The sequence below is a fragment of the Ciconia boyciana genome, chromosome 35 (genome assembly GCF_034638445.1).
Source record: "Ciconia boyciana chromosome 35, ASM3463844v1, whole genome shotgun sequence".
In the NCBI taxonomy this organism is placed as follows: domain Eukaryota; kingdom Metazoa; phylum Chordata; class Aves; order Ciconiiformes; family Ciconiidae; genus Ciconia; species Ciconia boyciana.
In genome coordinates, this window is record NC_132968.1 from 856,826 (window position 1) to 871,085 (window position 14,260).

At 49.8% G+C, this 14,260-nt stretch overlaps 1 protein-coding gene across 1 annotated transcript; it reads left to right on the forward strand.

Annotated features, from left to right (window-relative positions):
• Positions 1 to 4,410: 4,410 nt before the first annotated feature.
• Positions 4,411 to 5,331, forward strand: LOC140645608 (olfactory receptor 14C36-like). Its single transcript, XM_072849064.1, has one exon. The coding sequence runs from the start codon at positions 4,411 to 4,413 to the stop codon at positions 5,329 to 5,331; it is 921 nt and encodes a 306-aa protein (XP_072705165.1).
• The last annotated feature ends 8,929 nt before the right edge of the window (positions 5,332 to 14,260 follow it).

The window sequence follows — 14,260 nt, forward strand, 5'->3', positions numbered from 1 at the left end:
AGAACTGGCCCCAGTACTGAGCCCTGGGGGACACCACTGGTGACCGGCCACCAACTGGATTGAACTCCATTCACCACCACTCTTTGGGCCTGGCCATCCAGCCAGTTTTCTATGCAGCGAAGCATATGCCCGTCGAAGCCATGAACAGGCAGTTTCTCCAGCACAGTGCTGTGGGAAATGGTGTCCAAGGCGTCACTAAAGTCCAGGTAGACAACATGCACAGCCTTTCCCTCATCCCTCATCCCTCTTGTTATAGAAGGAGATCAGGTTGGTCAAGCAGGACCTGCCTTTCATAAACCCATGCTGACTGGGCCTGATCACCTGGTTGTCCTGTATGTGCCACGTGATGGCACTCAAGATGATCTGCTCCATAACCTTCCCCGGCCCCAAGGTCAGACTGACAGGCCTGTAGTTCCCCAGATGCCCATTCTCACCCTTTCTTTAAATTGGCATCACATTTGGTAACCACCAGTCAACTGGGACCTTCATGGTTTAGCCAGGATTGCTGATAAAAGATTGCAACTAGCTTGGTGAGCACTTCCACCAACTCCCTCAGTACCCTTGGGTGGATCCCATCTGGCCCCATAGACCTGTGTGTGTCTAAGTGGTGTAGCAGGTCACTAAACATTTCCCATTGGATTGTGGGGCTTCATTCTGCTCCCCGTCCCTGTCTTCCAGCTCAGGGGGCTGGATACCTGGAGAACAACTGGTGTGTTTGGTGCACATGACCTGTGTGGAATGGCTGAGGGACATGGGCTTCTTTGGACCAGCGTTCTGGAGGCTCTGGACAATATGGGAGTAGCCTGAGAGTGCTTGAAGGTTGCTTTCAGAGATGGCAGAGCTGTTCTTTGTAGTGGGAAACAGCATGAGAAAGAAATAATGCCACAAAGTGCAGCTTGGGACATCCAGAGTGGACATGAGGAGAAAGAAATGTCACTCCAAGGGCAGTGCTGTTGTGCAACAGGTCAGCCTGGGTCAGCCCCAGGCTTTGTGTTTTAAGGAAGAGCCAGGGAGGCTGGAGAGATTCCAGTAAAGGCAGGAAGATGCTGAGGTGAGAGCAATGTGCAGTAGCAGGGTGGGTGCCTACAGCCTGCAGGGAAAGAGGCAGAGGGGATGCAACACCATAGGACAGCCTGCGGGGGAGATGAGAGTGGGATGTAGAAAGGCTGAAAGCCCCCAACAGAGAGGAGCTCTTTCTGCTGTTGGCAATGGCTGTTGTCTCTGCCACTGATGCCTCTGAGGAGACACCTTATCCTTTTAGCATTAGGGCCTCATTGCCTCCTTGTCCATATCCAGGAGCCTGGGAGGTGTCAGCAGAGGAGCCAGGAGCCAGCAGAGTCCTGGCCTTGGCATCACACATCCCCACATCACACGGCCCGAGCAAGAGCCCTGAGCACCATGTGAGGGACAAGATCTCCCTTCCAAGGGGCTGGGGGTCAGTTGGTTAATGGGGTCAGGGCTTGGCCCTTTGCCTTAATGGGACACATTAAGGTTTACTCAGCATCAGAGCCACCTTTACATTTCCTTTGCCTGTCATCTCTGCCTCCAGTTTTCTGCTCTAACCAGTCCCCGGGGAGGCTTTGTCAGTAATGTCCCTCAGTGGGACCCATTAAGGCTCAAAGAAACTTTGCAGTTTGCATCCGACTTCTTCAGAGATTTCCTCATCTTCTTCTCAGTGTCTGAGCTTCATGGACTTGGCCCCAAACCCACCAGAGAGGTCATTACAACACCTTGGGCTGGTCCTCTGCTGTTGAGCTGTTCCAGGCTCCTGGGATGCAGGGAGTGCATGGCAAGCAGGAAGAGCTGCAGAGAGACAGCTCTGCCCAGAAGCAGCTCCTCTGCAAAGCACCGCAGGGCTGAGGGCACTGCCTGCAGGCACTGAGTGGAGACAAGCAGGGCAGAGAGAGGTTAAAGGCGGTCTGGGCTGGGTGGATGGCTGAGAGCTCACTGGAGGAGCAATCTTCACAGCCTCTCCACTGTAAGTCTCTCACTGCACGGCAATGGACATGATCTTCCTGGAGGGGTGTGATAAATCTGTCACAGCCTACAGAGATCTCTCTCCAACGTAGAGGAGTAGGACCTGCTCCCGAGCAGGGCTTCCCTGCTGCACTGTCAGAGGGACAGGTAATGACAGTTGCCTTCTCCCGGGGATGGCTGCAGGGACGTGAAGCCGAGTGTGCAGGCAGGGCTGCCCAGGGCTGTCCTTCAGAGCAGGGTCCCTGCGCCCAGGGGGCTGTGTGCCAGGGCAGGGACTCTGACACTTGCCAGGGCCAGCATTCATCCTGCCCGGGTGGCTCCGCACAGCGCTGCAGGGAGAAGGTGTGGGTGGAAGGAGCGGCCCCCGTCAGGGCACGGTCCCTCTGCTGTGGAGAGGGTGCTGCGTGGGTCAGGGCTGCTCACAGCTTCACATCACTTGAGGACATTGCCAGAGGCAGATTTTCAAGAAGCACCTCAAGGCAGGTGCTATGTGGAAGGAAAGGTGCTTTCTGAAGCCTGTGCTTTCCGTTTCCTGCTGAGTTTGTGGGGGAACATAGCAATGGAGCTGTGAGGTTTGCCCAAGAGACTGAGACCTCTACAGCATTAGACTGAGAGGTCAGTAGGTCTGTGAGGAAGCTGATTCAGTCCCTTCACAAGTTCCTTTGCCTACTGAAAGCCCCATCACTTGTGTGGAATCCTCGTGGTTTATCTGACCTGCTCCTTCTCTGAGATGCTCCTGGGCAGTGTCCTGCTGCCAGGAGGGCTCTGCAGGGCAGACCTGAGCACAGAGCGGGTGGGATGTAGTCTGTGGGCACTGATAGGTAGCAGACATGGGAACAGAGAAGCAGCTCCTGGCAGGGACAGATCCAGGCAGCAGAGCCACAGAGCGGGAATGAGAGCAAAGTGCTGACAGCAAAGGCTGGGAGGGGGGAACTGGGCATCTCCCTGTCAGCCCTTCACTGAACATGTTTTTCCCCTACCAAGTCTGTCAGTCTCCTCTCCCACCCAGCAGAGCCTCTGCCCTCAAGGCGCTGGGGTCCAGGGCAGGAGCTGCCTCCTCTGCAGCCTGAGCTCCAGCAGAGGAGACTCTCCTGAGTGCCCATCTCTCCCTCCCTGGCCTTGCCTCACTTGGCAGAAGCCCTGGGGTATTTCTCCTGCTTTCTCCACCTGCCCCTGCTGCTGCTGTTTTCAGGCTCTCTAGGGATGGGCTTTGCAGCAGCAGCTCAGCAACTGACCCTGCAGGTCTTCCCATGAAGCTGTGTCCTGTAGCGGATTGATGCACGGACTCTGATCGAGGGGTAAATCGAAGACCCTTTTTTGAACTATTACATGGCTTATATACTTTCTAATTGTTTGTACATGCGCTACTGAGAGAACTCTTATTGGTTTATATGTCTTCTTCACGCGTCCTTCATGCGTTCCTTCAGCTAATACAATTGGCTATCTTTTTGCAACTTTGCAGTTCCTTTCTTCACAGCAAAAAATCACGCGCTCGCCTTATCTCTCTCCAATGCTATCCACTCCTACTCCTGACACACAGCCTCCTTCCCTCAGGCATAACCCAAACTCTCAGTACTTCAATCTTGTTAATCCTTCCACTCCTGCTATACCTAATTCCTTCTCAGTGTCCATGGGAGCAAGGTGCCCAAGGCCTCTTCTAGCCTGTGGGGGTCTGGGCAATGCAGTCCATAGGGTGGGGATAAAGCTGGCTCTCTGTTCAGGACACCCCATCTTCAGGGCATCCAGAAGCTCACAGCCCTTCCCTTGGGAGGGGACTGTGGAGATCGTCTGCATTTTGCAAGTGGCTTATCCAGTTTCCTTTCCAGTATCCAGTTTCCTGTCAGGGCAAGAGCTGAGTGTGAGCATCCTGTGGCTCAGAGAGGTGTGAGCCAAGGGCAGCTGAGAGCAAGACTGAGGGACAGACCATCTCTCCTCCCTATGCACTAAGGGTCCAGCCCTTTGCCTGCCAGGGCTCTCAGGGTAGCACTTGTAGTGTAGCAGAAAGGCCAAGGATGCCTGCCTTCCACAAACCCCCTCAGGTGGGACAAGGAACAGGAGCAAAAGAAACCAAACCAAACCCCCACAGCTCTCCTCTGCAGTCGGGTGAGTTGGGAGGGACAATTGTGAAATGGCATTGATTTCTTGAGTGAATAAACAGAGATCACTCCTGGTTTCTCTCTGCCTGTTGGTGCTCAGCAGGACTGACTCCTCTGGTGTCCACAGCAGAATCCCCTGCTCCCCATTGGGCCCTCAGCCAGCAGAAAAGAGAGTTGCAGCCAGGCAGCTGCATGAAGGTCTTTCTGGAAGGAGAGAGAGAGAGGCTGGAGGGGGGTGTTTCTGTGAGAAATGGAGCAGGATTTGCTGAGAGTTGTGTGTCCTAACTCTTCACTGCCTTTTCCTCCTTGGACAGGCCCACATAGCCAGAGGAAGCAAATGTCCAACAGCAGCTCCATAACCAAGTTTCTCCTCCTGGCATTCACAGACACACGGGAGCTGCAGCTCTTGCACTTCTGGCTCTTCCTGGGCATCTACCTGGCTGCCCTCCTGGGCAACGGTCTCATCATCACCACCGTAGCCTGTGACCACCACCTCCACACCCCCATGTACTTCTTCCTTCTCAACCTCTCTGTCCTTGACCTGGGCTCCATCTCCACCACTGTCCCCAAAGCCATGGCCAATTCCCTGTGGGACACCAGGGCCATCTCCTACCAAGGGTGTGTGGCCCAGGTCTTTTTCTTTTTCTTTTTTATAACAGCTGAGTATATTCTTCTCACTGTCATGGCCTACGACCGCTATATTGCCATCTGCAAACCCTTGCACTATGAGACCCTCGTGGGCAGCAGAGCTTGTGTCCACATGGCAGCAGCTGTCTGGGGCAGTGGGTTTCTCTATGCTGTGCTGCACACTGCCAATACATTTTCACTACCACTCTGCAAGGGCAATGCCCTGGACCAGTTCTTCTGTGAAGTCCCCCAGATCCTCAAGCTCTCCTGCTCAGATACCTACCTCAGGGAAGCTGGGCTTCTTATGGCTAGTGTCTGTTTTGCATTTGGGTGTTTTGTGTTCATTGTCATGTCCTATGTGCAGATCTTGAGGGCCGTGCTCAAGATCCCCTCTGAGAAGGGACGGCACAAAGCCTTTTCTATGTGCCTCCCTCACCTGGCCATAGTCTCTCTGTTTATCAGCACTGCCATGGTTGCCTACCTGAAGCCCCCCTCCATCTCCTCCCCATCCCTGGACCTGGTGGTGTCAGTTCTATACTCGGTGGTGCCTCCAGGAGTCAACCCCCTCATCTACAGCATGAGGAACAAGGAGCTCAAGGATGCCCTGTGGAAACTGACCCAATGGACATAGCGTCACTGACAACAGCCTGCCTCCCAGCACTTCACATTTCCCGGAGCTTCTCTAAGGCCAGCAGTCTGCTTTTTTCCCTGAAAGAATTCTACTTACATATAATTTTCTAGGTTGTTACTTCTAGTCTTGAGGCTTTATCCCGTTGGGTGTGACCCTAGCACCACATTGTGTCAGCTGTGACCTGTCTAAGAGCAGCTCTTCAATAAAAGGGGATTTCCTGGGTGCAGTGCCTGAAGGTTGGGCTCTTCCTCCCAAGTGGCTGCCACTAAAATGTCCAAGGAATTGGTCTTTTAAAATTCTTTTCTCCTTATGTTCTCCCTGTGTTTCTGCTTTAGCTCACAGTACAGTTGGGTTCCACTGGAACAGAAGTTCTGGTTTTAAAGGCTCTCTTCTTGGCCTAAGATGGTGCATGAGCTCCCCATTCCCTCCTCAGGCTGCTTCACATATGTCAGGACTCATGGCATATAGCCGTCTTTATGGAAATGAATTTGGAGCAGTCAGGAGAGGACAAGGGCTCACCACGTGCCCTGGGGTGGGAGTGAATGGAGGCAAAGTGAAACCCCCTCAAACACCCCAAAAGCAAAGCACTACATCAAGGTATGCACAAAGAAGGACTCTGCAGTGCCATGGGAGTCAGTGTGGACCCATTGGCCATGGCAAAGGGAGACTGGAGAGATGCGGGAGGTGCCTGAGGAGCCCCAGGGCCAGGACTCTTGTGCTGTCTTAGGGAGAGGGGCTGGTTGGGGAAGAGAAGAGTGCAAATGCAGTCGGGGTTAGGGACAACCTACAATATGAATGCAGCAGAGCTAGAGATTGTCTGGCCTCTGTTTCTGCTTGCCCTTTTGGCCAGCAGCAGCTCTGGGGCTGGTGGGGAGGCTGACCCCCCCCGTCTGACCTCCAGGAGCTGCTGTGCCCTTCAGAGCAGCCGGAGCTGTGGCTGAGTGGTCGGAGTGCTGCAGCCCCCTGTGGTGGGCACTGCCATGGGGCCAGGGGAGGTGTGGAGAGCTGGAGCTGGGGCTGGGCTGGAAACGTCCTGGAAGAGGAAACACCAGTGTAGAGCTAAGCTGTGTGAGTGTGCAGGAGAAGGGCACACAGCAGGGTGCTCACAAGGCAGAGCCAGGTGACAAAATGAAGGAAGCAAGGCACCAAAGGTGCAGAAGAGATGGGCCTGGTCTGTGCCATGCTCCCTGGACACCCCGGGGAAGCTGCCCTAGGAAAATTGTCCCAGACCGGTCCCACACACCAGCCGTTTCCATCTCTGGCCATACACCCCAGCCCTGAGAAGGGACCTTTGCTGTACGATCACCTCTGTCCTCCTCCGAGGCTCAGTGATACCCAATTCCACAGCCATTATTAATAAAGAGGAAACCAGTTTCCTACTGACACTCTTTACACACCAAGTCCCAGAGCTCTTGCCACAGCTGCTCTCTCAGCCAAGCCCATTCTCAGACAGCTCCAGCTAGAGCAGGTGCTCATGGCCTTGTCTTGACAAATACTGAAACTGTCCAGTGATTCAGATCCCACCAGCTGGCCTGGGTCCTTGCCCCAGTGTTTGACTCTGAGGGATTTCTCAAAACCCCAGCTCTCTCTGCCTCTCCTTGTCCATAATGTGCTCCAGGCCCCAACCATCCTTCCGGCCTCTGCAGGACTTGCTCCAGTCTGTCGGGGTCTGTATTGTGTTGGGAAGCCCCATACTGGGTGCAGCAGTCCTGGGGTGATCCTGTGCTGGGTTAACATTGACCAGCAGCCAGACAACCACCCAGCTGCTCACTCACTCCCCCAGCTCAACAGGACAAGGGGAGAAAATAAATCAGAAAAGCTCATTGGTCAAGGTGTGTGTGGGTAAAGAGGCCAGAAATGTTGGCACTGTGGTAGGTGTTTGGTTTGGTTTGACCCCAGGCAGCAGCTAAGCACCCACAAAGTCATTTGCTCACTCTCCCCTACCCCCACCACCCCCAGCAAGACGGGGGAGGGAATTGGAAGTGCAAAAGCAAGAAAACTCATGGGTCAAGACAAAGACATTTTAATAGGTGAAGCAAAAGCTGTATCTACAAGCAAAGCAAAATGAGGAATTTATGCACTACGTCCCATCGGCAGGCAGATGTTTAGCCATTTCCAGGAAAGCAGGCCTTGGGAAGACAAATGCCTTGATCACAACTATCTCCCCTTTTTCCTCCTTCCGTTGAGCTTGGTTTTTTTTTTTTTTTCCTGAGCCTGCCATCATATGCAATGGAATATCCCTTTGGTCATTCTGGGCCAGCTGTCCCAGCTGTGCCCCTGCCAACTTCTTGTGTACCCCCAGCCTACTTGCTGCAGGGGCAGAGTGGGAAAAAGTGAAAGCCTTGATACTCTGCAAGGACTCATCAGCAATAGCCAAAACACTGTTGCGTTATCAGTGCTGTATTAGTAACAAATCCAAAGCACATCACCCTGTGGGCTGCTATGAAGAACATTAACTCCATCCCAGCCATTTACAGGTCATACATCAGGGTGAGGAATGAACAATGTCTCAATTAAATGATCTGAGGAAATCAGTGGATCACAGGACCTGGCTCTTCTGGGGGACTCCGTTTCCTCGGTATTCAGTGGTCAAGGGAGACAGCAGGATGCAAACCTTCCAGGAGGTTTCTTGTGCTGTTTGTGGAAACGTTCTTAGCAGAGCTGCCAAAGAGTCCCTTCAGTCTTCTGCTCACCTGGACCTGGCACTCCCAAAAGAGGAAGAGCTGGTCAGGCATCTGACAGGTCCTTGCAGATGCAGATGTCATTGCAGATGTTATTGCTGAAGAAGATACCATTGCAGATGCAGAACCCATCGATGATACCATTCCAGGTGCAAAGAGCATTGCAGGTGAACATCCTATTGCAGGTGGAGATACCATTGGAGGTGCAGATGCCACCACAAATGCCTTTGCAGATGCCACTGAAGGTGTCAACAACTCTGGAGATGCAGATACCATTCCAGATACCACTGCAGATGCAGGTAGCAACGCTGATGCAGGCATCATTGCAGCAGAAGGCTTCACTGCAGATGCTATGGATGATGCAGATAGCGTTGCTGATGCCACGTCAGGTGCAGATTCCATGGCAGATGGCATTGCACACTCAAGTACCATTGCAAAACCCACTGCATCGACCCCTCAGATGCACCTGCTGTTCCCAGGAAGGTTGCACAGGCAGACGCCAAAGCCAATGCCACTGCAGATGCAGATCCCGTTGCAGAAACCACTGCAGATCCCGTTGCAGATGCAGTGTCAGATACAGATAGCCCAGGAGATGCAGGTGCCATTGCAGATGCAGATATCATTGCAGATGGAGACGCCATTGCAGATAGTCACACTGCTACAAATGCCATTGCGGATGCAGGCACCACTGCAGATACTGATCCCACTGCAGATATCGATAACATCACACACGCCGATACGGGCACAATTACCATTACAGGTGCCGTTACCAATACCATTACAGATCCGCATACCAGTACAGAGACCGCGATACCGTTACAGACAGTCACACCCACACCAAGACCATTAGTGGTACAGATACCATTAGTGATAGTCTTGCTGATACTATTTCAGCTGGTGAGAGAATTACTCATGCACACACGGAAACCAAATACACAGACACCTACAGAAACCATGGCAAGTCCATGTGCAGATACAGAAACCACGACCTACAGAGGTGCAGTTACAGGTACAGTTACAAATACAGGCAGAGCTACCATTAGAGGCACAGACACTGGCACCATCACCACTACAGGTACCGGGACCATCACCGATACTGTCACATAAACCTTTCTGATTACAGACACAGGCTGACATTGAGGTTTGGATACAATTGCAGATACAGGCACAGAATATGTGAAGTCTCAGACACAATGACAGATAAAGATACAACTAACCATACGAGTACAGATGCAAGTACAATCACAGACACCATTACACATATCACTGCAGATACAATTGCAGTTACAGATTCCGTTATACATACAATTAAAGATACATTCAGAGTCCCTCAGAGGTACCAGTAGAGATTGAAGTACCATTACACACAAAGGAACTGATACAAATACAATTGTAGATGCAGATAGAGGTACCAGTACAGATGCACATACAGGTACTTTGAACTATTATTCTATTCCATTCTGTTCTATTCTATTCTATTCTGTTCTGTTCTGTTCTCTTCTGTTCTATACATGCAGGTACTCAATTAGATACCACTAGAGACACTAATACCCATAGACAGAGACACCAATATAGAGACCTGCAATTGCATCTCAAATTGTATCTGCATCTGTCATCTCATCCTCCATGCTATCTGCATCTCCTTGTGATGGTGTGTGTTCCCCCCGAGCCCCAACCTTTATCTCCGTAATGCTGCTCCAGTGATAACCACCAGTGGTGGTCATAATAGATGTGTCTGCTCATGATGGCTGCATCCGGCTCAAAGTGGATTCAGGAGACAGATATCAACACAATAGCCAAGGATTATTGTGCAATGTGCCCACCTAACCACAGCGAAGCAACTGAAATCTGTGGTTGGTATGCAAATATGACTATGAGTCCATCATCTTACCCCCATAAATAGTGAGCAGCCCAAGAGCCCTTGGAGATCTCCTGCATGGCAGTGGGCTGCACACCAGGATCTCTTCTTGAGTAAGAATGCCTCCTAAGGTTACTCCTCGAGGCTGAGATATTCCTTGCCACAACAGATCCTCGGTAAGTAACAAATAGCATGCTAAACTTTGACATCTTCGCTAAGTGATAGAAAGGATTGATTGCGCATATATAATCTTCTGGACATAGACCGTTGACCAAGTCTGGGACTAGGATTGGATCCAGTCACACGGAGACTCCTCTCTGAGGAGTTTAGAAAGCAAGGGGGTCCTTTCTGAACCTCAGGACTCAATGGGAGGGTCTCCCTGACAGTTTTCTCTGACCCTGTCCTCTATGCACTAAAGAATCAAGTGCACCTTGCCCTTGAATCTTGTTAAGCCACTTTTGCACTGAACCTTGTTAACTCACTGTTTTATATCAATAAAGTCTATTTTTGCTTCTCTCTTGAGAGTGAAGTGTGCTCGCACTTGATCCATGACAAATTGGCCTAGTCAACAGGATGGCAAGTAGTATCACCGATTATTTACAGAGGCATGGAGTGAATCCAACTCAGAAGAATGGGCTCATGACAACTGGCATAATTGGGAAGCCCTTGAAGAGCTGCACATGAGGAATGCATTAGCCCTAGGCATTCCTAGAGCCGTGATTCAAGGTCAGCCTACTGGCATTATCTTGAGTCTGATTGAAGCATTCCAGAAATGAGATAATGGTGAAAGGAAGGAGCGCATTTCAACTCCTCCTGCGCCATTCCCCAGAAAGGGAGACAACACTTTCCTCTCCCTTAGGGAGGAATTGCAGGACATGAAGTAAAAAACTGAGTAATGTCCGGAAGGCAATTGGGCCTTGCTGTCCAGAAACTGGAGGCTTTTCAGTGGATAAGTGATATTGGCCCATACATTGGAATTGCAGTTGGTCCTCAAGGACAATTGTTAATTTTTTAATAGATACAGGAGCACAAATTTCACTGTTTCCACAACAAGATGCCAAGATGCTGGGCGTACGATCCGGACGGCACAGAGTTAAAATTACCAGTGTGAATGGAGCGAGTGTTGAGTGCCAAACTGCCAAGGTCAAGTTATGGCTCCCGGGTGAGAAGTGCATGTCAACTACTCGCTCTGTAATTAAAGATCACCATGAAAATATTTTAGGTTTCCATGTTTTAAACGGATGAACCCTGCCGTCTGGCAGCGTGTGGTCCTTCTGCTCAAACATTGATCCTGACCCCGACACAAATCAGGGGGCTCCAGTGTGGGCACTTTGCGCAGCCCTTGCACTCCCTGAGTTAAAAATCACTACCATAGCACAGTATCCCATTTCTGCTGGGGCACTAAATGGCATTTCTGAAGTCATAGCTGTTTTGGAGAAATGACAAATTATCTCCAGAACCCACTGCCCATATAACTCACCTGTCTGGCCCATCCGGAAACCAGACGGGAGGTGGCGTTTAACAGGCGATTATCAGCGCCTGAACGCTAATACCACCCCACTCACAGCTGCTGTGCCAAACATTGTGAACTTAACAGCTACTTTGCAAGCAGCTGCACAGCCATGGATGGTGCCACTAGATGTAAAAGATATGTTCTTTAGGGTTCCCTTGAAGGAGGAGGATAAAGAGAAGTTTGCTTTCACTTGGGAGGGAATACAAGATACCTTTACCAGGCTCCCACAGGGGTATAAACATTCACCCAGGATTGCTCATGCGGCTCTTGCTGAACTTGTACAGACAGTCTCACTCCCCCAAGACATATATAGGTGATATTCTGATTGGAGGAACTGCCCCTGAAAAGGTGAAGGAAGCAGCAGCAGCAGTGTGGCAAGCACTAAATAAAGCAGAAATTGAGATTCCACCCGGAAAAGGTCAGGGCCCAAGTAAAGAAGTAAAATGTTTAGGTCCTTGGTGGATAGCAGGCGGCGCAGTGATTCCTCCAGATACCTTTAGAAAAATCAAAGAGTTGCAAATGCCCCAATCAAGGAAGGAGTTACAACAGTTAATGGGAACTTTAGGATATTGGAGGAAGCAGGTATGTCACCAAAATCGGAAATCAAACTCCTTAACACCAATGTAGCATTAAGAAGCAAGTGTTCTTTATTACGGCGCCGGATACACGGGGGATCGTTCCACCTAGCATGCATACCACAGGTTACATCAACCAGAGCTTATATTGTCCGGTTACGTACATGTGCATCAACTTTCCTGGAATGATCATGCATATTCATTCTATTTCCCAGAACTAATTATTATATTTGCATGGTCATTATGCATGCGTCCTTTACGCATGAACGCCAAGGGGCTTCCGTGGGGGTGTCTCGTGGTCCTTGGTGGTACGGGTGTGTTCTTTAGTTGACCCCTTCTTATGGGCATGCACAATATCATCTTGCTTATGTAACTTGCTTCCCTTCTTCATGGTGCACGGTTCCTAACAATGATTTGGCACCCTTATTCCTATTCTAACACAAACCAATTATTCTAAGTACCCCTTGACTCATTGTCAAGATGGGCTGTGGCCATACTGGGAGCATAGCAGCAGGAGTACTACTCCTCGTCCTTATTGTCTTTGGGCATGGCAGCATATCCATAGCCTTAGGTGTACAAACACAACATTAAAGCATTGTCTACCCAGCTCCTATCTCTATGTTGCTTAGTTACCAAAGAACAAACTAATCATTTTGGATACATCTGGTTACATTTCCCCCCTTTGGAAGTTTTGAAATAATCATCTTTTCAATACTTCCACTCTTAATCTTTCATATCTCAACATAAGCAGGTGGCTTCTCTCCCGGCATCGGTGCACGATGCTTCATCACTGACTTAAAAATTGCTACAGAATACTTAGACATTGTCTGTGTCAACATTTTCTTTAAATATTGCTAAACCAAACAAATCATCAAAACAACTATAATCAACATGATTAGTGTCTGTAACAACTCAGTTATCCATCCTTTAAGAGAAAATCCAAAATGTCCCAAAATTTGGCCCAACCAATTTGTTTGCATTTCACTCCTTAACCCTTGAGTCTGCTGTGCCACCCTCTTCATATCATGTATTTGTTCATTCAAAGCAGCTGTAACATTTGGGATGTGCACACAGCAATCTCGATTTCTGCAAATCCACAATCATCGCTTCAATTCCCCAATATAGTTCTCTCTGTTTTCCCTCTGCTATTTTTATCATTACTTGTGGGGTAACTAACTTGTCGGGTGGGTGTTACCCACCATCCATCCTCATTTTCTACTGCTCTCAACTGTTCTGCCAATAATCTATCCAATTTACCATAATTTGGTTTCAGGGTTGGAAGTTTTACCTGTTTTACTGGTACCAGGGCAAGGATGCTTTGCTCCGCTGCCTCTCTAGCAGTTTTATCAGCAAATCGGTTGTCCACATTTACCATGGTTTGTCCAAATTGATGGGCTTTACGATGCATTACCACTACTTCCTTGGGCTGCTGGATGTCCTGGAGGAGTTGGAGAATGTCTTCCTTATATTTACTGGGCGATCCTTGAGCTGACAACAGTCCTCTTTCCTTCCAGATAGCTCCATGTGCGTGAACCTGCTTTCTGTGCTGATGTATTCACAGGGAGAGCTTCAGCTTTCATCACTTGGGTGGTGGTGACCACTGCATACCCCTCCATTCGTTTTCCATCTCGGACAGAACTGCTTCCATCCGTAAAAAGCTCCAAATCAGGATTAGGCAGCGGTTCATCCTTCAGGTCCTGTCTGCTAGAATATACCTGTTCAATAGTTTGCAAACAATCCTGGTGTAAAGACGACTCACCCATTTCCGAGCTTAAAAACATTGCCGGGTTCACTGCTGTTGTAGTTTGAAGCTCCACATCATCCTGTTCCAAGAGAGTGACCTGGTATTTGAGCATGTGGCTCGAGGAAAGCTAATGCCCCCCTTTTTGCTCCAAGACAGAAATTACCATATGCGCAACATAAACTGTAATCCTCTGCCCCATGGTTAATTCCCTTGCTTCTTGGATTAAGAGTACAGTTGCTGCCACAGCTCACAAACATCCAGGCCATCCCTTGCTGACATCATCCAATTGCTTAGAAAAATACCCAACGGCTCGTTTCCAAGTTCCTAATTGTTGAGTCAACACCCCCAAAGCAAGATGTTAGTGCTCATGTACAAACAATTCAGAAGGCTTTGCTAAATCTGGGAGTCCTCATGCAGGTGTGGACATCAAAACCTCCTTCAGATTTTTAAAAGCTGTCCAACCCTCAGCTGTCCACAACAGGTGATTCTCCTGGGATCCTTCCAAAGCTTCATAAAGAGGTTTTACTAACAGTCCATAATTGAGGATCCACAATCAAC

Coding starts and splice junctions, on each gene's coding strand:
- LOC140645608 (XM_072849064.1), top strand. CDS start 4,411: ATGTCCAACAGCAGCTCCATAACCAAGTTTCTCCTCCTGGCATTCACA.